Source organism: Athene noctua, chromosome Z (genome assembly GCF_965140245.1).
Source record: "Athene noctua chromosome Z, bAthNoc1.hap1.1, whole genome shotgun sequence".
In the NCBI taxonomy this organism is placed as follows: Eukaryota; Metazoa; Chordata; class Aves; order Strigiformes; family Strigidae; genus Athene; species Athene noctua.
In genome coordinates this window covers 13,153,534-13,178,898 of record NC_134077.1, presented here as the reverse complement: position 1 = coordinate 13,178,898, position 25,365 = coordinate 13,153,534, and the positions used below count along the sequence as shown (strand labels likewise).

General features: G+C 39.2%; 1 protein-coding gene across 4 annotated transcripts in view; it reads left to right on the top strand.

Moving 5' to 3' along the window:
- Window positions 1–19,855, top strand: part of NPR3 (natriuretic peptide receptor 3) — a 50,105-nt gene extending 30,250 nt beyond the window's left edge. For 2 of the 4 annotated variants that reach the window (XM_074931863.1, XM_074931861.1), the window contains 4 exons: window positions 2,766–2,860; window positions 6,036–6,171; window positions 7,703–7,790; window positions 10,695–18,463. In XM_074931863.1, the coding sequence (XP_074787964.1) occupies window positions 2,766–2,860; window positions 6,036–6,171; window positions 7,703–7,790; window positions 10,695–10,806 (431 nt within the window). In that variant the 3' untranslated portion in view covers window positions 10,807–18,463. Of the gene's footprint in view, window positions 1–2,765; window positions 2,861–6,035; window positions 6,172–7,702; window positions 7,791–10,694; window positions 18,464–19,783 lie in introns of those variants that run through there. The other 2 variants (XM_074931864.1, XM_074931862.1) reach the window with 2 other exon arrangements.
- The last annotated feature ends 5,510 nt before the right edge of the window (window positions 19,856–25,365 follow it).

The window sequence follows — 25,365 nt, the reverse complement described above, 5'->3', positions numbered from 1 at the left end:
CAGTGGAACTGGCACTTGTATGTCACCCTTTGGATTCAGAGCAATGTGAATGCTTTTGCCTGGTTGGGATTGTAGTAAGGAAACCAAGGACTGTTGGATTAATCTCTTAGAGTATTAATCTTTTAGAGTATTCCCATCCATCTCTTACAATACTCCAGTCTTTTGGTGTAGGATTGGCAAGATTTCCTTTGAAAATGCCTCAGAGAAGGAAACATTTTCCCTAGATAAGAAGCACATGATTAATCTGAATGTGTAAGAAAAATGTCAGTGGCCAGGTTCTCTGCTCTAAGAACACACTGGACATAGTGGAGGAAGGCAAGAAGGAGAGTAGCTCCAGAACTCTTCTATGTTTTCAGATTGTGGCCCGAACACAGGTAAATCATATGCCATCTCCTCCCTGTGACGGTAGTTTGTTGGACATAGTTTACAAGGATGAAACTGATTTTAAAAGAGACCTTTAACTTGATGTCTTGCAAGGCAGTCCTTTTAGGAAAGGACTTTATTCTGCCTGTAAGCCCCTCTGAAGTTGATGCAGAACTGCAGTCCATGCATACACCCACCAAGCTCTACAGCAGGACTGCAACTTTATCATTCACTTAAGGTTTTGTGAGCCTCAATGGTGAGAACTCCATTTTCATTAATGACATTAATTTAACTGCTGACATCTAGATATCTAGTTGCCTGGGCACTTCATTTTACAGCCTGCTCTGAATAGGTGACCCAATAGAACTCCAGCAGGATGTGGATGCTGTTTCCTGCAGTGTTCACAGTCTCCCAGCCACAGCTGCACAGGCAACATCATGTGCTTAGGAAAAGATGAGGCTGAGATGATCAAAGGATTTATTACTGCTTGGTTTGTTAGAGATACCCTGGTATGACTGCAGGGCACAGTTTATGGAGAGTATTTTCTATTCATTGGTGTTTCCTCTGAAAAAGTAGCAAAATTTTCTGTATGTAGATATCTAACATAATAGATCAAAAGAGAGTCTGGATGAAATCCTTCCACTTTGATCCAAATGCAGTTCTCCATTAAGGTTGTTTCAAAATTTTCTACATGTTTCTTAAGGAAGAATATTGCAGGAAATGTTGACATTTTGAAGTCTTTATTTTGATTCAGATAGAAAAAATAAAAATTAGTCTTTCCCATTAAAAAAAAATCCCATAGGAATTCTGAGTTTCAGCAAATTTTAGTACCTACTTCCAAAAACATAGTTTTGGCTTTCTAAGGCCAGGAAGGTATCTGTTCCAATTAACACCTCCTGTCAGATCCAGAATCCAAATTGTTGTGTAGGCAAGGACATTGCAGCTCATCATAACGGCCTCTTCCAGTGCTTTCATGGCCAAGTGTTTGTTACACCCATTCTGTTTTCCTTCAGTAATCAAATCGAAAATTGTTTGATTAGTGTATTGTTTTAATGAAACAGATGCTTGAAAATAATGTTTTGGTGACCAATACAAGTTTTGAAAATCACAGTAAATTTAAGCATTCCTGACATCACTAACTAGGAAAAGAGGCCAGACAAATGGAGGTGTGTTAATCTGTTGTGCGTTGACTATCACTAGGTATATTAAGGGGATTTTGTACTCTGGCTGAATATCTGAATATCTCCTGATTTACAGTCACTGAGAACCTGATTCTCTACTGCTTTGTGCCTGGTCTAGTCATGTAGTTGGTGTAACATGGATGTATAATGGTGCCTGTTTGACTTGCACTGGTGTAAATGTCTATGTTTGATGTCAGGCAGTGGAGGATCACATTGGAGAATATCTGAGGTGCTAAAGCATATCAGCAATGTATTCATCATAGTTAATTAGTATTGTTTGATGTATTTCAAGAACCTGTTTGACTTATTCTTCAAGAAGTTGGAGTCATACTCTTTGTACACAAGGGATACATTGAAAGAAGATGTTCGGACTGAGTGCAAGGAGTTGTTTATTCACCATGACAGTTGGAACAAGTTGCCCCAGAGAGTTTGTGCAGTTTCCATCCTTGGACATTTTGAAGACTAGATAAAGCCATGAGCATCCTCCTATTCTGACCTCCTGACGACCCTGCTCTGAGTGGGAGGTTGGACTCAAGACCTCCTGAAGCCCCTTCAAACTTGAGTTATCCTATGAGTTTTGTGATTCCCATTTCCCTAAAGTTCGCTAGAACTTGTAAAGGAAGGAAGTAAACTGAGGATCTAAAAATAAAAAACTAACAGGACCATATTACACAGTTAATCCTATGTAAATGAATGCAGGGCTTAATGCATATGTGGTACACACGGTGCCCGTTGTCTGTGTCTCCTTCAGTATCCCATCAGATGGAAACAACACTGGACTGGCTGTATAGGTACACCAACCCTGTCACTCTGTGGGGCGTGAGGCTGTGCCCCTATGTCCTCTGCAGCACATGAGCTGGACTCTCCTCATTGAGGCATCATTAGATATTTCAGGGTTAGGCTCTCCATAAATAATTCACATTACATATATTTGTGTTTTGCTCTTGCATGCTGGCTTTTGGGTTAGATTTTTTCTCACATATTCCCCAAACAGTCTCACACATTTGATATTTAAAAAGGAGAAATGTTAAGAATTCAGGAATGCAGACACCGAGATGAAATTACAATTTCTCTTGGAATGCCAACAAAAATGCTGGGAGACTGATGAGATTTCCTGTCATATCAGTCTGTAAAAACCTGTCCACTGTTTTCTTGTTTTCCTTGGAAAGGGTCAGTATTTTAACTAATTAATTTTCTAATTCCTCACATGCCATTCTTTAGGCATTGCAGGGCAGGTGTCCATTGATGCCAATGGAGATAGATATGGGGATTTCTCTGTGATTGGAATGACGGACCCAGAGACAGGCACACAGGAGGTAAGGAAACAAACACCCATTGATGAATTAGCTAGTGTAATGTAACATGATATCATCTGTTTACTTGGCAGACATCTGTTTATTTAATATACACATTAAAATAGTATTGCTTAATCTTATCAACCTGGAGACCAAATCCTGTCTGTAAAATAATTATCTTGAAGTAGTTATCCAAAGGTTTTTTTTCAAACTTTCTTAACTTCTTTTTTTCAACAATACATGTTTCTTCACATGATGCTAGAATCTTTAAAAATTTAAAAGAGTGAAATCTTACAAGCCAGCTAACTATTGACAAATTCTGAATATGAGAAATATCTGTTTAAAATGAGCAAGGCCTTTTATTCATTGGTAAGAAGAAAGATTAATCTTAAAGCAACAGGGATGCACAAATTACCCTGATGTATAATATAAACACAGTGAGTACAGGTATTTTCTTAACTTGTGGTCAACGACAGACAGGAGTGCAGACCTTGCCTCACCTTGTTTATCAGGCAGTAAAACCCGACTGCCTTTCATTCAATGTTTAAGAGACATTTTAATCAGACCGCTCCATATACACCAAATGGGTTATTCTACTGGACACAGCAGCAGTGGAAGCAGCCAGACTGTGAAACAGTCTAGGAGAAATAGCACCAGCTGCACATAGAGAATAGCATGACTGGGTTGAGTTTATTAATACTTATATTGCCCTAACTCCAGCTGCAGCATGAAGCTTCTGTTAGTTGCAATGTCAACATCAACCTAAGCTTTGCTGGCCTCACCTATTTCATCAAGCTCAAACATAAAACAGCAGTAAATCTGAGCTGGACATTTCTATGTGTGGATTTGAATCTAGTGAAGTTTTCTTGTTCTTGTCAGTGCTCTACAGAGACAAACTCAAGAAGCATTTTTAAAAGCATGAGGATGTCTAGTGTGGTTTGGGGTGTGAAAGTGACTGAAAAACTACAGTAATAAACTGCAGATACTCCCAGGGGTAGGAGTGATCATCATTAATTGAAGCTAGGAGTACAGATTGGTTGGTATAACTTTGGTTTGAACAGCTTGTATCTCTTCTGTTTGTTCAATTAGCTTTTTATCTTGTTTATCAATTTAATCCCCTCTCTCCTACCCTTCTTTCCATTGCTCTTTCACTTGCAATTTAAACTCTCTTTTTTTTCTTTGATGTTACATTTCTCCTTTTAACATATTGCTCATTCTAATTTCTCTCTGCTTTGTTTATGATGTATATAAATACACATGCAATGAACATATTTTACATGTGATATTTGTGTCTGCTACATTCATTTCTACCCTCGTGCCTCACTCTAAAAACACTCTGATGCCTTGTTTTATTCATTTTGCCATTTTTTTGTACATCTCTACAAGAATGTTTCTCAGCTGAACTGAGCCAGATGAATGGTTGTTTGGGCAGACGTGTTTTCCCAGGTCCATTCACACAGTTTAAAGCTAGAAGAAAACACCAGATTACCTAGTTTGACCTCTGCTGTATTACAGGCAGGCAGGTTTCCTACCCTTGTATGGAGCCCTGTAGTTTACATGTGACTAAAGCTCACACTGTAACAGGCATTTGTTTTTTGTTTGGAGACACCAAAGAACAGGGACTGCCTTGCTTACTCCCTTGACGTTTGTTCCACTGTTTAACCCCTCTTGCTTATTAAAAATTCTATATCCTACTTCTGATCTGAATGTGGTTGGGTGCAGTCTATACCTGTTTGTTCTTCTTAAGTCTGTCTGCATGCTGTCATATTTAATAGGCCCTGCTCATAGAGGACTCTACTCTCCCACTCCTGTTTGATAAATTGAACAATCTCTTAGTTAATTGTTTGCTGCATGCAAATGGTCTCTGAGATTTTTCCCCTCTACTTTTTCCAGTTTGAAAGGTACTGAATTTGCCTTCATTTTTGAATGTTAAAGAAAGTCTTCTAAGGATTTATCTCCCAGTCGCAAAACTGGGAGAGAAATTAGTTCCTTTATTTAGTGTGAAATCTACCTTTGTGTAGCTAACCAAGGGAAATGTTATCTTTTAACTCATTCCCTTCAAAATGAAATTTAGGTGAAATATTTGCACAGGCTACTAGTGGTGTGAATTCTAAACCCAGTGTATTAATATATGTGTTTTACTTATGGTAAGACAAATACATGTTTTGATGTACTTTTACAATTGCTTCTGACTACTTCAGTGTCATGATATTTGGCCTTTATTACTGTACATAGATTTTTTGGGAACTATATTCAGTTGAGTGACCTACTACTGTTAGCACAATTTAGTCCTGCAGTTTTGTGGCAGATCCAATGTATGTTATCTTGAATAAAGCCTGGATTTACTGTTGAGGGCTGAACTGGAATTCTAAAGTATCTGGATGAATTGGTCTGAAATAATAGTCCATGCTACCGGGATAATAAGCATGAAAGGCCCTTTCTGTGTAAATATCAATGACTGCAGAAATACAAAGTGAAGAATGACAGGCTCTGTTGTAGTTCTTCAGAAGATCTGAAGATTTTAGCTGACCATGATCAAGTATCTCCAGACCTTTGCAAAATATAAGATTCCTGCCTGGAGTGTGTAGTCAGGAGCCTCAGCACACAAGGTACTTGAAATGGTGGTTTCATGTAGCCGGGTGACAGTTCTGAGCACTCAACCCACTATGGAGCAACTGAAGAAAGCCCAGGGAGAGCAGGAGAAATGTTCAGAGGGTTAAAAATACTTGTGTGAACTGGATTTATATTGAAGAGAAGCCTGAGGGCAGACTGGATAAGAGCCTGTGAATATGTAAAGTGATGTTTCAGAAGGGAAGATACTTTATGTCCACTGGCAATTCGATAAGTAGTGTGGGTAATTGCAGCAAGGGAGATTTAGGTTACATGTTAGGGAAAACCACTGATAGCAAGGATAGCCAAATTCCAGAATAATTGCCTAAAGGAACTGTCAAGCCGACATCTTTGGAGGCTTTTGAGAACAGGTTAGATAAACATCTGCCAGGAAGCCTTTTTTTATTCAGTTGATCCTGCCCTGGAGCAGAGCATGCACTACATAACCTCACACAGACCCCTTCAGCCCTATTCTCTGTGGTTTACCATCCTGCACAGGAGTCCACGTGAGTGATGCTGCTGTCCTGCTTGTTTTATTTCCCTAAATTGATAGGAAAATCTTTTCTTTTGTTTCTTTTTTGCATAGGTGATCGGAGACTACTACGGAAAGCAAGGACGTTTTGAAATTCGATCAAATGTTAAATATCCTTGGAATCATGGCAGGCTGCGACTGGATGAAAGCCGAGTCTCAGAGCACACAAACAATACACCGTGTAAATCATGTAAGTTTTGTGACTTAATGCTCTTGCCCTGGCTGTCAGAGGGAGGAATCCATGTGGTGATGCAACATAATGGGCCGTATTAAATTGCTTAGGACAGCTGTCCAGATGAGACATCATGACTTGTCTCTCTGCTGACTGGGAAGTTAAGGTCTGGCAGTGGTGAGTAGTACGTGGTCTGAATCACTTCCGTGAACTTAGACGTGACAGTGGTCATGATGCACACCCAGGGCCCTGGAGGCTTTAGGACTGTCCAGGAGCTAAAAGGTAAAATCTCTTTTAGCCAGAAAGAAGGATATAACTGAAACCCCAAACAGAGAATAGTCATGGATAATTAGCAGCTGGGGAGGCCAGTGCTGATGGGACAGTGTTTTCCTAGTGCAGAATGATTTTCAGTGCTGTGGGAAGGCACTGCAAGGGCTCCAGTAGGCTGAGAATAAGGAAAGTCAGTTGAGTGGGGCAAAACCTGTGAATACAGAAGGTTGGGACTACCATTCATAGAGAAGATGTCCTTGTTCTCCAGTATACACACTTTGCAGACCATGTTGTGGTGAGCAGGACATTGCAAGGAGGTAAGGGTAGAAAAATATTGATGTCTCAGTGGCAAAGCGTAGTCTTAGCTTTTCCTAGGAAAAAAATTGCTAGTCCTGCAGTGAAAAGGTACCTGCAGCCTGAAAATTCTTTGATCCCTGAAAAACCTTTGTGTACACACATACTGTAGAGACTGTTTCCAGGCCATACCCTCCATGCTCAGCCTGGTGTAGCTATGCACCTTCTTTTTTCCACACATGATGTACAGACAAAATCTCCTCAAAGGATGAAGGATAAATGAAGAGGAGGAATCAGTTTAATTTCCTTAATATTTCTCTGTTCCTTTCCACAAACTCAGGTAGGCATGGAAAAGGGAGCAGGGTGCATCCGCATGAAAATACCATTGATCTTTAGCTGCCCTTGCAGTTTGCAGAGTGACAGTCCCTAACTGGGCTCCCCTTCAGCCAGTGTCCCTTGTTTGCCTCGAGATTTTGGAGCAAGGGCTTTACCTTGAAGTAGCATAGGTTCAGAAAAAAACAGGAACTGAGAAGCTGTTGGATAATCATACAGTTGTTTTAATAAACCTGGGTGATAGAGGACTGTGATACTAAACCAGGTGAAATGAGTTTGTTTCTGTTATGACGACTCAGGGCATATTCAGTGCTGATTCCTATTATGTGCATCACTGTAATCCCAGTCTGTGTTATGTTTCAGACCAAGCTGTCCAGAACAGTTTCTTAAAAAAAATCCCTGTCCGTCACATCTCTAGAATGTGTCTTGACCTATCTTGGGGGCTGGTTTAGCCCCAGGGAAAGCAAGGACAAAAAATAAACATGGAGAAACTGGAACTAAGGAAGATGTTCCCATGGAGTCCTGAGCTCTGAAAGGCTTTAGTTATTATCTGATGTTGGTCACTCTTTTCCTAGCTGTGTGTATTTTCCAATATGTGAATGCAAGTAATTCTCAGTATGAACCCTGATTGTTTATTCTTCCCCTTTTCAAGCAGGTGGTCTAGGAGAATCAGCAGTTACAGGAATAGTTGTGGGTGCCTTGCTTGGAGCAGGATTGCTAATGGCTTTCTACTTTTTCAGGTTAGTCCAATTCCTTGAAACTACTCATCATCCAAACCTCTCAGTTTCTGACAGGACATCCTTGATGGGAGACAGGGAGCTGCAGTAATAATCTGTGGTAACATTCTCACCACAGACAGTGAACACACTTTGACTGTCCTTTTGTGTATATCCAAATCATTTTACTGACTCAGGGCCTTATCCTGAAACCACTTACATCTCTGAGTAACTTTACTCATGGAAATAATTCCTGTGAGTTCCAGTCATTCACAGTTGCTTTAGTGAAGTGCCCTGGCCTTGAAAGCCTTTTTTTAGTACTGCTTGCCAGCACAACAGCACAACTGTGCAGGCTGTGATTGTGCAAGAGTTTTATACCACTTGCCTGGTACCATGCTTAGTTTTTGAGTGGTGAGTGGAATTGTACTGGAAACTAGAAAGAGATTTCTGTTTTGATATAAGAGAACATTTGAATTTCAAAGTTGTGCATTTAACTTAATAAGCTGAGGTCAGTGCAGGGTGATCAGTGGTTTATTCCTGTTTAAGTATAATAATTCTTACACTGCTAGTCAGCAAATCTAAAGTCCTGAGAGCTGATCCTATGCTGACAGAATAAATTAGTTAGACGTTCCGCATCTTATATATACTATAATTTCTCTTCCATAGCATAAGAGGATAAAAGGCAGATAGGAGAATGGAACTAACCTCTGCATATAAGAGTAAAAAAATTCTACCCAGAAAAAAATATCTGCTTATAAAAAAATATTAATAAAATGAAACAAGCAAAAACTGCTTCAACTCACCAGCACACTTAACAGGGTTTCAGAAGATTGCAGAACCAGGATCAGGTGTTTACAACTGAAATTCTGTGGAGTGATTTTGTTCTAGCTTGTGTTTGGTGCTTATATATGTTATTTGGGGTTGAGACAAGATAAGTTAGCTGGGGCCAATTAAAGACTGTCTTTAAAAGCAAAAAATACAAGTCTGTTTTTATGTTATATGTAATCAGAGGTTCTTGCATCTTTTATACGTTCTCAGTCTGAGATGACAATTTTTAGGTGTGTTTTTTAGTCAAATTTTTTGGCTAATATTGGAAGGGAATTGTTATGTGAGGGCAAGAAGTGAGGCAAAAGATGTATCCTGAGCTGGTAGAAAACTATGCAAAGCATCATTGTAGGAACAGGACTTAACCCCTTAGTCATCTAGCACAAAGATTTGGATTGGAAATCTGTGTGAGCAAAGGTGAGTGTCTGTAAAAGTAGATGTACACACCTGAGCTCAACACCTTGTCTTTGTATTTATGATCAGGTGGGAGAAATGAACATTTTTTGGTACAGTTCATGTCATCCTCCTGTAAAAGCTAAACCAGATCAGAGGAATCCCTCTTAGAAATGCCCATTTCTCTGCACTGACAGAAGGAAGCCGCAGGTACTCTGTCAGATGAATCTGGACGTTGGAGACATCTGAAGACACATGGGTGAATTCCACTCTGGAGATCTGATTGCACTCACTCAGAGCAGGAGCAGGGACAACCTTCTAATTCCACCATTAGAATAAACATATGAAACAACAGGGTCAGATTTTCAGAAAATGTAGGTCTAGCAATTGTGAGCCTAGAAGTAATTTGTACCTGCAGCTTCTGTACCTTTCAAACTGTACATATACCTTCTGATTACATCTCATTTGGATCTCTAATTACCAGAAATAAACATGCAAACACAGTTTTTAGTGTGCATGCAAACTGTTAAAAGATCTGGGTAGTAGTTCTGCTATGTAGCTTTGAAAGGATTTAAACTTAAAGAGCTACACTTCTAAAATGTGAAATTGTCCTTGTGCATGAGCTACTACTGTGCCTGCTCTTACCTGTGAAAGGATCTGACTTGAAAATACATAAATGAAGTAAAGAACATAAGTTTTTCAAGTTGTTGTAGAGACAGACACAAATGTCTAGGGAATCTTTTCAGGACCTGTAGGTTCCCACTTTCTGTTGAGCCATGTTACCCACATTAAAACGTTGGTGTTTTGAAAATCATTCTTCCACTGCTACACATCTAGCTCTGACTCCTGCTACACATGCAAGTGGAGTAGAGCTTTCCTTGGCATAAAAGCTTTTTGACATGCATCTGCACAAGCGGTACTGTATGCACATGGGGTTTGGACTAATGCCCTTCTGAAAAAATTGGTCCTGAAACTGAGTAGAAGCATAAATGCATAAAATATACTTGTGAATCTTCTTATGATTTTGGGGGAGAGATTTGGTACTAAAGGGGCAACTGAAAGGCAGTCAGAGGTCTTGTTTGACGTATAAAGTAACATAACAGAATTCTTCAAAAGGCCCTAGAGGAAGACACACAGGAAAAACTGTCTAATGCATGAGCAACTGTATTTTTCTTATCTGTCCTCTGCATCCCTCTTCTTAATTCATCATACTATCTCCTCTGACATTACAAACATAGTAGCTTTCTCAGAGGGAGATGGGAGGATTAGTTAGTTAATATATAGTTTCAGTGAGAAACACAACTGAATAAAGAGTCCGATCTGTTGTTTGAACTCTGCAGAAAGTGCCCCCCCGCCCCCCATATACTGCAAAGAAATTTGGCTTTGATCAATATAAAGCAGTGATGTGACATAGTTCACATGACACTTCACAAAAACTTCCTAATCACTTAGATCAGAAATTTCCAAAGAAGGAAACGTCTGTGTCTTGGTGCTTTGAGACTGCTGTGTAGAAATTAACAGGCATTCTTGGGCCTGGGTAAAATGTTTTGAGGCAAACTTCTTTAATCTTTGACCAGGGTTTCACATTCTGCCACATTTCATTTTTCAACTGGCACCCAGCTGTCCCCTACAGGCATTCTTTATAAGGGAAGTCCTGTTATCCTGTAGCTGGAGAAGGATTTCTCACTCTGTTCCTCTCCTTTCATGCAGAAAGAAATACAGAATAACTATTGAGAGGCGAACTCGACAGGAGGAGTGTAACATGGGGAAACATCGGCAGTTACGTGAAGACTCCATTAGATCTCATTTTTCTGCCGCATAAAGAAGAAGAAAAAGAATCCCGTTCTTCCTAGGAAAAAAAAGAATTAGGAAAAAGGACACAACCAAAGACATCAGTGTAAAAAGAAGAGGCTCTTGAAGAACTCACTCTTTTAAGCAGTAATTTTGTCTTAATTTCTTTCAAAAGCTCAGGAATGATTTACTAATCACATTATGCCACATGGCCTTTCATCTCATGAAAAAAGAAAATGATGCAGTTTGATGTTATAGGATGCACTTAATATGTAAAGACAGTATTTCTTAGAGCATATATTAAGGACAGCAGATCTGGGTTTAGTTGATGGGGATTGCCTCATTCTGATCCCTTCTTTTTATAACTCTTGTCGCCTCCTTCCTTAATTGCATCTCACCCATGGGTATCAAATATGGTTTCACAGGCACAGGTGCTGGTTGCTGTCAAAAGGGAAAAAAGTTCATCTGGGGTATGATCCTGCATCACTGAATCATTGCCATTGTTTAAAGGGGATACAAGATTGGCCATAATGAGTTTAATTCTGGGAGGGAACTGGCACTCGGGTGTAATTAACTCCACTGGGGTGTAATTAACTCCACTGAGAAGTCAGGCAGGTGGAAACACACACAAACCATTCATTCCTTGTTTGTGTAGTATCACAAACAAAAGCACTGATTCTCCCTCTTAGGTGCTGGGAGTTAGGAAAAACTCCAGTGAAGGATGAGGAGTTTCACAGGTGTGAAATAGTGAGGGAGAAGACAATCAGGCCTCTGGAGAGGACTGACTTAATTCCTCAGTCTTACATGTGTTTTCTCATGCTCTTTTCTCTCCACTGCCGTGACTTGTCAGAGAGGCAAATACAGTCCGTGTAGAGCCTGCTCCTGTTCCCAGTGAAGTCAATGGCAAAATCCCATTAACTTCAGTGAGCACAGGACTACATCCAGAATTGTAAATATGAAAGTGTTTGTATAGCTGAGGCAATTCAAAAGGGGATCTTTTTTGTGTAAAAATGACATTCCATGCTACCATTTTATTTTTAGGATATTTTTATCTTGTATTTTTCTATTAAAGTATCTATTTTTGCTTTGGTAGGATTAAAAGGGAGAGGATGTTTTGAAGACATATTTTTTATGATAGGAGTAACAGGCAGGGAAAGTCAACAGCTGTAGATATGTTTTAGAACCAGTATTTAGGGGAGGAGAAGTGAATTTGTGGATACTAGCAGACGTTTTCCCCCACTTTTTCTCCAGACACATGCAACATTCAAATAGTTGTTTAAACAATATAAATGCAGTTATTGAATTGTCTATGTGATGATGGCCCTAATCGTGAAAATAATTAACTTTTCACATGTTAAATAGTCCTACATTAGTCAGTGAGACTAACCATGTGTGTACAATTAAACACGCAAGGAACTACCTTCAGGAATTGGGGCTGTAAAACACTATTCTAGGGCTGACTTTAATCCCATTGCCATCAGTATCCCTGGGACTTTGGCCATTTACTTTACCAGGAGCAAAACTGAATCTGTGATGAATTATCTACTGACAGGTTATTTTATACTAGACAAAGGAGAGCTTGCACTTACTAGTCAACAAATGGAAATGAATAGTACATATTATAACTGTGGTGAAGAAGACCCATGAAAGTGTTTTCTGAGAGAAAATTCAGCTATGACTGTGGTTCTAGTGCTTGAAATCTTTTAGTTTATCCTATTCTCATTTCATAAGCAGAACTTTGTCCTCAGCAGTCATAGTCAGACTTGAAAGTTAATCTCAAAACTGACATTGAAGCACATGTTCTACAAAAATTCTAGGTCCTGAGAAGCCAGAGTACCAGTTCAGAGAAACCATTTTGGGGTAGCTGGAAGTGAATGAAGAGTGAAAGCTGGCTCTGTCTTCTTTCTGCTGCCTTTTATTTATTAATGGGGAAGTACCCCATGGAGTATTTAATTGGATTTTTTTTCCTTATGTTTTACTTGTCTCTTTGGATATGCAGGGGTTCATCACCTGCCCTTGTAAAACACTGTCCAGTGTCCCAGGCAGCCAGAGGGCGGGGCTGCCTGGCTGTCAGGGCAGCTCCAGTACAGGTGGTAGATGTAGACCAGGTAGATTTGGTGTCTTTAGGACTGACTGTAACAGCTCTTGTTCAGACAGTAGATTTTCATCATCCCATTTCCCATTCTGAACCTGTATGATTTCTGCAAAGGTGCCTTAGCCAAAGTAACACTGTGGTCAGTGGACAGTTTTTTGAAGTAGCTTCCTTGTCTCATGGACACCAGAGAAGAATGTAGGTTAGAGTAGCATTTGTACTGTTACAGAGCTGGGGAGAAAAAAAGACTTCCTGATTAGTTTTTGGAATTTTTTTCAGGCATTTGAGTTTGTCTAGCCTTTAGGCATACTTACAGTTTGGGGTTTTTTGATACTTTCCAAGGGAGTTTTGATCTACTTGTTTTGAAAATATGCCTGATTTCAGTGTTTTCACTTTCTTCTATCCATTTGACTAATTTGCCACAGAAAAAGGAAAAGAAAACCTTTAAATATGTAGAGAAAAGAGAGTATGATTGAAGCATAAACTTTTTCCAAAATTATATTTGTTATGACTTGGCCTTGCAGTGTGAACTACTACTCAAGCAGTCATTAGTTAGGGACCAAGACAGTAGTGTATTTTTCCTGTGCTATGCAAGGTCAGACCAGAAGATCTGAGCTAGGAGATCTAGCTGGGACAATAAATTGTTATGACAGCTTTTTTATTACCCCATCTTAATATAGCTAAACATATTTTTTAAAAAATGCAACAGTATAATGAAAGATTACTTTTTAATTAAAAATACAATAATTCTGATTCCCAGTTTTATGTAGGCTTTATAATCATGACCTTAGGAAGTTTTTTTATGAGATGTCTGTTGGTGGGATGCTGATGGATGCCTAGCCACAACTTCATACCAGGACCTCCCAAGAAAGATGAATCTTTCTTGCACATGGGTTTTAATCTTTCTAAACTGTTGCACACCTACATGTGCATTTTTCCCATGGAAGTATGGAGATCATTTAAGACATTTCACATAAGTAGATTCCTGTATAGCACAAAAAAACTTGCTTTTCTTAGCTGCCTTTCACAGGCCTCTTGCTAATAGCTCCCAGGTCTTCTATGGACCATAGATCAAAAATTGCCTGAGTTTAGATTATTCAGCAGAGAGATTCTTTACCAGCTAATGCACTTTTCCTTTCTGGTTCATCTGCATTAGCTCAATGCCACAATGTTTAGGCTTCAAACTCTGTAAGGGAATGTCTAATCAAAATAATAAAAATTGATTCTCAAAAGATTTTCAAAACCTACATTTTTGGCTTCAACAAATTGCCTGTATTACAAACATACATCTGTATTACAGAGCAGCACAAGTTGGACCTTGACTCAGCTCAGCACTTTGGAACACACTTAAAATATGCTCAGCTTCAGCTTCTAAGTGCTTTGCTCACTTGGGACCTAAGGGTATGATCCTGGCCCTGGCTGAACCAAAGGAAATCTTGCCATGTGCTTTGATCAGAGAAAGGTTGGCCCCATAGGCCAGTGTTTATTTCTAAATTTTATAGTTGTGCCTGTTAAATTGAAATTGAACTAATCACACTTTTTGTTTGTCAGAGTTTGACAAATTCTGCAAATTTAACATTTTTTTAAAATTACCAAATATTGGTCAGTTTAACAGCTGATTCACCTCAGAGTCCTCTCCTTGACGATACTATGGACAAATTACCTGACTTCTACCGTCTTATCTTCAATGCATAGATGTCCACTGCATGTTGATGAAGATGAAGCAAAACTTTCAATAATACCTGTGATTTAGTATGCTAAGAACCACAACTTCAGAGGTAGATGCCTAGATGCTTTGTCCTGGGCCACTGGTAGTTCTGAAGGTTTTTTTTCTGGACAGTTTGTGTGTTCTGAGTTGTCTGTGAGTAGCACCATCACCAGTCAATTACCAGTTCCTTCTGTGATGTGCTTCACTGAAGACCAAACCCAGCTAAATTCTGAGAATATTCAGTCATTGCTAAAACTTTTGATTGAGAGTGCTGTGCACCTTGCAAGATTGTGGCCAGAATTCAGTTTATTAAAGAGTTATATTAATTCACTTCCAAAAATAAATTTTATGTGTCTATTTTCAGTTGTTTTTTAAGAAGTGCTATATTTCATTATTGAAAGGGGTTTTTTTGTTTTTTTAATGGAGAATTATCAAGGTGTACCTAATGCTTTGAAAATATTTGTGCCGGACAAAATAAGAAGGCGCTCCCTGACAGCGTTTTATTGTTGGTTGAGGTTGATCTCGGATTTATTTTTTGGCTTGGAGGTGCAATCGCACTGTCGTTAAGCTGACGCAAAAAACCTCTCATTGATTCAGTGGCAGTAAACTCAGGCCCTCAATGAAGTGTTTTCAGGCTTCAAACTCAGCATCTTGAAGCAGTTCAGAGTGAATTTTTCTCAGCTTTGCAGTAGAACAGGCTGCATCAGCCTTAACTGACCTTGGCTCCAGCACGATTTTCACCTCATGAATGCCATAATGCTCCTGGAAAGCCAAGAATAGACATCAAAGACAGGAAGCTAATAGTCCTGGTCATAAATTTCTTTGGCAATTCAGTCCACCTTTTCCGGAGCTCAAGACAGTTCCACATCCTTCAGTACCCTCCTCTGTACTTTAGAGTAGCCATGTAGCTGTTCTGTTTCTTTAAATAAAGCAGTTGAGGTTGTTTTTCCTCATTTTCTCCCAGTCTACTCTGTGAACACTTGAATTCCCCATTTTTTTTCATGCTCTTTTCTCTAGCTTCAGAAGTACTTTGAAAAGAGACAGCCATTTTCCATCATTTAGTCAGAAATGCTCCCGCTCCACTGAGAGGTGGCTTTTACATAATTTCAGCCATTGTTCATTGCCACCATGCTGCTGAGCTGCCAGCACACCTTGTGTTGGTCTATGGCCACACCAGCTGTTATCAGAGTTCTAGACCCAGACTTGTCTTGATGTTGCCTGTCTTTTGACCAAGCAAAGTTGAAAAATCAGATTGACCAAAAACTCTCTGAAGGTTAATGTGAATTTTGCAGCTGGCATACTTTCCTTTTAAAAACACCCAGGGCTGACAACATAAATTGGGGTTATAGAAGCAGTCCCATTAAAGCTTAACCGGTTACTGGGTGCCACTAGGCTCACAGGAAATGCGCTAGTCCAAGCATGGTGAGATGATGTCAGGTGATGTCAATCTTTATTTTACCCTGATTGTTGTTGCTGTAAAATTAAATTAAATCTAGTGACCACCATCCCCAAAGCAGGGCATATGGGAACAGAAATAGGAGTTTGTAATGGTACATTACCTTTTCTCTTGGTCAGCAACAGGCCCTAGTAACTTGTCTCCCAACAGTGAGTGATAAAGGGACAAATTTCAGCGAAGTGCATGTTTTGTAAGAGACAGTTTTAGCCCTTTTTAGAAACAAAGAAATACAAAGTTACTTTTGGAATATATTTTTAAGGACATGCTGGAAAAAATTTCACCTTCAGATGAGTTGTGTGTGTCTCCTCTCCTTCCCCCCTTTCTTTCTTGCTGTTGAAAGCACAAAAAGATTTGTGTGTATGTGAAACCTTTCAAGTGGAAGAATGGAAGTGTTTGCACTATGCATATCCCTGCTTAGAGGCAGAAATGAATTCAGATTGCTCGAGGCCTGTATTTTTTCCATTCTCATATACCTTTTAACATCAGAGCTCTGAGACTGATGGAAAATGACTGTTGAAATTAAAACAAATAGCTGTTTGTGAGAGACCTCAGACCTGGCTGTCTACAGGGGTCAGCAAGCTGTGCAGCAGACTTTGATAGTGTCTTTTCTCTTCTAGAGAATGACAGGAAGCCTAAGCACTGTGGTTTGCCCCAGTGAAGCCTTGAGTTTGACATAAATGCAGGTCTCCCTTTATATCTCACCCTTAGAGAAAGAAAGGATAAAGGTTAATGTTGGTTTTTTTCTGAGGTTACTACTGGTTTCGATCAAGAAGATAATGCTTCCATGACTTTGAGGCTTTCTTGGGCTAGTGTTTAATTATGTCCAGTGTATCATTGCATAGACCGTTTTATTATGCTATTAACTTCTTCCCGAATTTACCTTTCAGAATGACTCCTAACTGACATACACCAAATTTACAGCATAGAAAACTAGCTTTCAAAAGGAGATGCTTAGAATTCATTCAAAATCTCTCACTAACCACTAAGTTAATATTCTGCATCAAAGGCAAAATATTCTAAGTAACCTGACACTGTTAAAGTTTGTCTGTTAGCTATAGTACTTCAGAAATCTTACGTGGATTCATTAGGTATTACGTCTTTGAAAGGTTAAAATCCACTCTGTGTGAACTGTTGCTTGGTGTTTGTCATGTGAATGTTTTTAGAGGACACTCGAGCAAGCAAAGAAAATGTACCAAAAAGGGTATTTAAAAAAAAATACCTTGTTTTAATGGTTTCTTTCTAGTCTCAGCTGGTATGCACAGGGAACACAGAATTCTCCCCACTAAACCGTGAACAGTTTTGCTAATGTTATACTAAACCATCAGCAGACCTAATGAGCACAACTGTGTTAGTTCATAGTTGGTGATGATCTGAACTTCTCCTTCTCTGTGAACTGCATATGCAGAGAGGAACAAGGCCCCGCTGAAAAGCCAATATCACAGTTACTAATCAGTGGTCGTTTATCTTGGTGCCATGTGAGATGATAAATGTTTCCTCCCACACTTAGTATCTCCCTGATGTAGCTTTGTGGCAGATGTTGTGATGACTTCTGCAGTATAGGATGCAAGGGGTGAAGATACCTGTTGATAATATCGGGAAAGTACCTGTGTAGTTGAGTTAGAGAGAGAGAAGAGAGGAAATGCTCAGGGATTGATTATACTCCCATGATGATACTATTGACTGTATGGAGGATGGGATCAAGCTTTTTCTGCACAGTACACTCTTTTTATTGTTCATAATCTCCTTTCTGAAAGACTGGGCAGAAAGCTTATTCACTTTTTAAATCTCACATACCCTCTTACCTAAAATTTAAACAAGATTTAAGTGGTGTGTAGGACCTGCTCAGGGTGTACCATGCACTTAGTTTAGGTATTTACCTAGCAACAACGTTGTGTTTACTGTGCAGGTCTAAAAGTGCTAAGAAGACTTGGGTAGAGTGGCAGGATTAAGGCAATGGGTAGAATTTGCTGTTTCTTGTGCATGAATTGTAATTATCAGAAAAATAAGAGGACTCAGGATAGACACTGTGGATGTTGACTTTGTCCCCTTTTTTTGATGATACTGTTCATTATTAATGTAAAAATACCGGACAACAAAGAAACCTAGTACCAGTCTAGTAGAAAACAAATTGAAAGCTGCACAGTATATTGTACTGATGTAAGTAGAACTATCTGCATATAATGTGATTTTATTTATTGTTGTTTTTGTGTAGAGGAGAGTGTGTATTCATGACTGTGGATATAACCTTTGTTTATTTGTGTAATGTATTTTATTTCTTTTACAACTTGGTCATTTAAGGTATCTACATTCATTGGTGTCCTTCAACTTTTTATTCTGTGCATTTTCTTTCACACATTTTAAAAATGCAAGAATATCACATAACCTAAATTGTAACAAAATGTTTCCATTAAAGACATAGGAATATGTTACCACCTGTTTCTGTGGTGTCTTTTGTCACCTGTTTACTACATTCTTAGTCTGTTTCATATAGAGGGTACTACCAGATGTTAGGGAGTTAATAACAGGAGGGTTATTCTGGGCCTGAGACACCATATAAATCCCTGATTTTAATGATGATTAGCAGCTGATTAAATCAGGAATCAATGTAACCTTCTTTGGGAAGAAAATTCTCCCTGGTATTTTAAGGTCTGGAAAAGTTTTTAATCAGTATAAACAAACTTTGGGTATTTTTCTATTTATTCTCAGTCCCCCAGAAATGCAATTAAATAGGAACGAAATTTTTAAATACACTGAAACTTTAACTAGTAAACATTAATTTTTATAGCCTGCAGAGAGGCAAAACTTACACATTTTGCTAAGCTACAAGTTTACTTGTTTGCAGCGATCTTATCAAATTGGGGGAATTTAATTCTGTTTCTTTCCCGGGCTATTAAATACAGTCTTCAAATTACCCTATTTTGTCTAGCCTTCTGCTTTCTGTGTGCGTGTGTCTGCTGTAGCAATGTTGCCAAATGTAAGATTTGTGCTTGAGAGTATGCCAGGCCTTTATAATCTAAAATAACTTGGAAATGAGTGTGAGGAAGAAGTATCTGATCACACTCATACCAAAACTACAATTACCAAGGATTCACTGGAGACTTGATAGAGAGATGAAAACATCCTCTGGGTTAACTGTGGACCTAAAATCTTTCTGCAGCCCAGGAAGGAAAAAAAGCAAAGAGTAAAAATAAAGGCTTGGAGAGGCCCATTCAGTTTGGAGAAGATTGAAATACTTTCCTAGCTGCAATGCCTTTCACTGGTAAATCACTAAATATGTCACTAAATCTAATTAACTCAATATTGCCAACAAGGAAATTAATATTACTAGTTCGAACAGCTGGTTAAAGTTACAAAGAGATTAATTTTCCAAAATTGTAGAAGATATTCCCAATATATGTTAGAATTATTTTAAATTTGCATCCTCAGAGATACACTTCTGATTATGTGAATGTTGTACAGATAGAACTTAATATTTCTCTTGATTTTGCTTGATGGTCATGCTCTTATGTCTTCATCCCATTGCAAACAGGAATTACCTTGAACTGCCTAGCAGTTTTCCAGTGTTTCTATATAAAGCATTGTAGAAGAAATTGGGCAAGTAGTGTTTTGTGTTCCTCATAACTGTTTCGTGATCTTCTGAAAAGTGCACATTTTACATGACTCATCTCCAGTCTCTTCTAGCAATTAAGATTCTATTCAGGATAAACTAAAGATTAGTTTACTAATACTTACTAATATTCTAACTTTTCTAGAACTGAGATCAGAAATGATACATGCGTTACCGCTGCTGTATTGTAGGGATGCATCATCAAGAAAGACAGCAGGAGAAGCTTTTGACATCTTGCCTTCATTTGACAGCAATGGAAGAAATCTCATCAGCTTCAATAAAATAAAGTTTTCACTCAGACTTGGGAATATGGTGTGAGAAGTTATTGATTGAATTTATGTTCTGTGTATGACCCTCAGGCTGTTAGTCAATATCCAACATGTTATTACCTTCACAGTGGCAGGACTTCCCTCAGCTGTCACTAGATTTTTTTTTTTCCACTTTTAATAGCTTATCCTTCAAAATGAGTGCTTGAGATACATGTGATGAATTGTGCACAGGTGTACATACATCCATATTTATGAAACAGTTCAAATGTGTTTGGTATCTTTTTGTCAGAGTATCAGCCAGTCTGATGGGTAGAAATTTCATTTGGTGAAATTACTTACAGCAATTGATCTTCAGTGGTAGCCACTTTTGGGTATCATTCAATATCCTGTAACCTAGCTGGACTAATTTTTGTGACTTTCTTAGGAAACTAATTCTTGAGGGACATTCATCTCATTTCTGAAAAATTATGATGGCATTTGAGCCAAATCCTGGTCTTGAACCTCAGCCAATGTTTTCTTATGTTGAAAGAACACTGCCAATAAGTAATTGTACAACTGACAGATCCTCTTTTGTTGCCTCCTAGGAATAACCATAATTTACAGTCTGTAATGCCAGAAAGGGTCTCCCTGTGTACATTTGCTACTCTTAGTAAATTTTCCTGAGTCATCTTGGGGTTGGTTCGATGGTGTTCAGTTCTCTGCCTTGGAAAAAAAAAAAAAAATCCCATTTCCCTTTCTATAAGAAATTATCCAGCTATTTGTTCTGGCAGTGCAGTGGTTTATTATCAATGTCTGTTACTTCTTGACACTGCCATTCAATTAATACAATAAACCCTTGCTTTCAAATTTTAGATACATGTATGTATAGCTTAGAAATTAGGTGATGGCAAAAATTGTAACCATGGATTTATTTTTGTCCAGGACGGGGGACCTAGGAAGCTCATGTCTATGACCCTATTGTTCTCTCACCTATATTTTTCCAGTACCAAAGCAGACAGTTTCCCCAGCCTGCTGTATTCCTAGTATTCACTATGTGAATAACCACCAAAGACCAACTACTATGGTGCTGTCTCTATGAGCCAACAAGCTTCGCAACTGGTTATTTCTCCTTCTGTCTCCCTTTTAGGATCTAGCAGGCTAATAGCAAGCTTAAACTATATGAAACACACAGGAGAGGCTGTGCTTGTGCCTCTTCCTCCTACGTCTTGCCTAGTGTTAGACTAGTAGTGGCGTGACTGAGGCAAAAACAATGCCCTGAATTTGGATCAGGGGTAGAACTGCAGTTTTTCTGCCTTTTAAGAGAATAATCTAAACATGAATGCTGTTTGTGAACCAGTGTCTTGCTGAATTAATTTACTGTTATATAAAAAAATGCCTCAAGTAAAGACATTTAAAAATAATTTTCCCGTAATCTAAATGCCTACACTACCAGACTACAACAGGCATTTCTCACTTCTTATTTCTCTTGCTGCAGCAGAACAATTTTTTTTATTGTTACTTAGCTTTCAAAGGGAAAGAGTGAGAAGACAGACTATATACACTACAGCACAGGGGACATTCTGACAGCAACATGGCTTTTGGATTTAAATCCCTCTTCAAACCGAACAGAAGAAATTATCTGAGGCTTGTTACAGCCCTGGTAACCAGTATTTATTAAAAAGACAGCAGTAGGAACAGGCCCTCTGAGTGTGATTTATGTGTCCTGGCCAAATTAGATGCCTGATTCAAGCACTGGACTAACGTCTTTGACATCTGAAGAAGGAGAAAGCTGTTCTCATGATGAAGAATTTCAGATAGTGGGAAAGTCCTGACAACACTGCCTGACATTGAACTTGCACACATGTATAATATGCCCCTGCTGAAAAGGATTGCCAGTAACGATTATGTTGAACTATTGTTTGGGCAATCTTAAAGCGTGAGAGTATGGTGTGACCCCTCTGCAGTACTTGTCTCCATGTGCAGGATGGAGGGTCCAGAGGAAGCCCTGACTGAACCCTTTCATGCAAGACTTCTTCACAACAAGGAAAGGGATGCCAGAATGACTAGAAAATGACTAGGGAATGACTAGAAAGAGGCGTATTATAGATTGAGTTGATCAGGGCTTTAGTCTCTGCTCTCAGAAGAGATTTACCAGAGCAGAGGACTGGCCAGTATCCAACCTCCTACCCTCCTAGGATAGAGAGAAATGAGGCTTTCTACTGGGTCCTGGGCAGTTTTAGGGAAGAAATAATGGAGCCTGTCAGGAAAGCACCAAAACGTTTAAAGAATGCGGACTAGTTTCTGCCTTTTTGCATGCCTTCTTAAACAGAAATAAACCTCAGAACCACCTGGGATTCACCCAGCACTAGTTATAAATAGGAATAACAGAGTAAAGGCATCAAACAAAGGAAAATGTAGGCTATGTATCAGGAAAAATTGCATAAGAGTGTGATCTATTAGCTCTCAGGCACCCCTCCCAAAGGGGTGGAGGTGGAATTTCTGTTGCTCAAAGCATTAAAACCCCAAGCCCTTGGGAGTGTGCTGCAGGAACAATCCTGCACTGACTGGAGGGAGTATGAGGTGATTTAACTGGTGGTCATTTCCACCTCCAAATCCCTTTTATGTACATGCCAGGATGCCTTTAGTGACAAGCTGCAGTACAACGCCAGAACTGAAAGCAGCCTGCACACAGCTTGAGACAGTGGTTCAGAAGTACACACAAAAGGAGGTATAGAAAGAGGTGGTGGTGAGGGGGTAATTCAACTGAGACAAGCCAAAGTCCATAAAAAAATTTCCAGTTCAGTTTGAGATGGGAACTGAGACTGAAACAAAAAAAAAAAAAGAGTGGTTGAGTGATCCCATCATTCCTTGAATATTTATAGATGCATGTCACATGTCAGTGGCAAGTATGTTAAAGCCTCATTAACATTGCTTTCCTTAGTCAAGGCTTGACAAATTAATATAGGCATTAAGGGCTTCTGCCTCCAACACAGATACCACTGCCTTGTAAGCCCTCACCTGGGTCAGACCAGGGGAAATTCTTGCTCTGCCTGAGCTGCAGCTGAAACAAGAGTTTCCATCAGCACCAGGACCAAACAATTTCTTCCTCCCTACAGCTCTCCCTTTGTCTGCCAAGGAAATAAAAATGAAGGAGAAATAACCTTTCCTAACCTTGAATGTCTGTGTAAGAGATCATGTTTTAGTTCACCCCTTTACATTGTCAGTCTTTTCTATAGTCCCTCCTTTCATCACTTGTTTTCACCTTGCCATTTTTTCCCTTTACTTCCACCATCATCCTCTCTAGTCCCTCTACTCCATACCTAACCTCCTTCCTTCCTTCTGCCTACCAGTTATCCTAAGTGCTTACTTTCTCCTGCTTTAAAGCTGTTTTAAAAATTGGTGTTGTCTTGTTAAAGAGTCCACCTGGATTGTCCACGCTTGGAGGAAAAGCCTCAGCCAAGCTGGCAACCTGAGGCAATGAATCTCTGGCCCTGGGGCCTTTCCCTTGGGTCCACCGTCTGTGCTGAGAGTGTTGCAATCTGTTCCTTTGTCGCTGACCTTAATGTCATTTTACCCCCTTTCTGCTGCAGGGACTGGTAGTGAGAGAAAGTACCTTTCTCTAATGCTATGGGGCTCTGATTTTATTTCTGTCTCACGTCAGAAATGTAAATAACCACAAGCAGCTGCATTCCTTCAGAGGACGTTGCTTATGTCACCTGTCCATTAATGAATACCATACAGTGTCATGATTGTTTTTTTCATAAAAGACAACTTTCCTTAGGATGTTCTGAAGCCAGAAATAACCGGCTTCTCTCTGATTTCTCAGAGCCTAACCTCCCAGATTGGAAGAATGATCAAAATCCAACTGCAATATTCCAGCCTTCAATTCCATACAGACCACCTGCTGAAAATAACGTTTATTTTCTGTCAAACAAACATTAGGAGGCTGTGTTCTGCTAGAACATAATGTACCTAACTTGGCAGACGAATGTTAACAGGATAGTACTATTGTAGAGGGAGGAGGCAAAGACACACCCATATGTATCCCATGATTCTAGCATAATTCTTCCTATTCTTACAGGCCTGTAAAATTTGAAGCTGACTGTGTTATCTGTAGACCTACAGTCCTGTGTTTAGGCAGCAAAGAGAGCTACATTGCAGGAGAAGATCTTTGAACACTGGTAGCAACACCTTCACAAGGCTTCACAAGGGTAAGAAAGTCCTATGGAAACATTAACCCCCACACACCACACAGCATTGACAATGAGCAGCTGCTATTTCAAAAAATATTTTTATGTTCTGTCTGAATGCCAGCTGAGTTTTCCCTGTAGAAGAAGGTCTTCAACTGAAAATCTAGGTAAACTGGTATGTCCCATGACAGATCCTTGCATTTCTATTGTTGATCTGGCTAAACATTGTACCTGACTATGGGGCAAATGCCATAGGTTACTTGCATCAGAATAGGTTGGTTGGGTTAAAATGCTTCCAAATGCAGCAGTCAAGCCTTTGAAAAAGAACTGGTGGTTTTGAATCTCTCAGTTCAGGGAATGCCTATTTTGAGATACTTTTATGTCATTTGACTTTTCCAGTGGGAAAGCTTTACTCTGAGAAAATCAGATCTACTTTAGATTGACTCAGGCAGGCCCACATACAAACAATACATCCAAAATCACTAATCATTTGGAGAACAGAAATATTACAAAAAAAAAAAAAAAAAAAAAAAAAAAAAAAAGTCAATCCCTAAATCCTTAGTTACTACACTGAAAACCTCATCATTATGTCCTTTTTTTCGGTAACTGGTTATATCTTACTAGTAGTTTTGCAAATGCACATAGGGGGAAAGCACTGAAAACAGCAAGAAAACTGTGTATGAAAGTTTGAAACAGTAAAAAACCCCCTCAAAACCAAACCAAAAAACAGAGAAATTATTTTTAACCAAGTTACATACTGCTATAGAATCATATGTGGTCCTTTCATTAGGAAGTCAGGAATGATCCTAATTCTTTCTCTTTTTGCTGTTGAGAACTGACACAAGGATCTCCTGGAACTCTGCCAGCCCCATGGATGTAACAAACCTGAAGTTACTGCTTGACTAACACCTGTGTTCAAAACACAATCTGAAGCAGGGCCTTCAATCAAAAACATCACCTCTCAGGTCTGCAGCTGGTAATCTTACATGCCCACATATTTACATTTACACTGCTCCAGTGCTCTGTGTTTCATATGTTGCTTAGGCTCCCTTGTGGTTGCAGGGATAACTGGATTAATTCATGATTCCCAAGAAGGTTAGTGTCCTAGGTGGGAGACAGGAAGCTGTGAACTTTTACAAACTATCCATCTTGTTCTGCTACTGGAGCAAATTATTCCCTATTGAGGTTACTGTTTAAAAATCAAGGAGGTGATGTTATACTAGCTAAATAATGCATTAACTGCAATTTAATAAATCTAGACAAATTGTATCAATGCATTCTTGTGCACA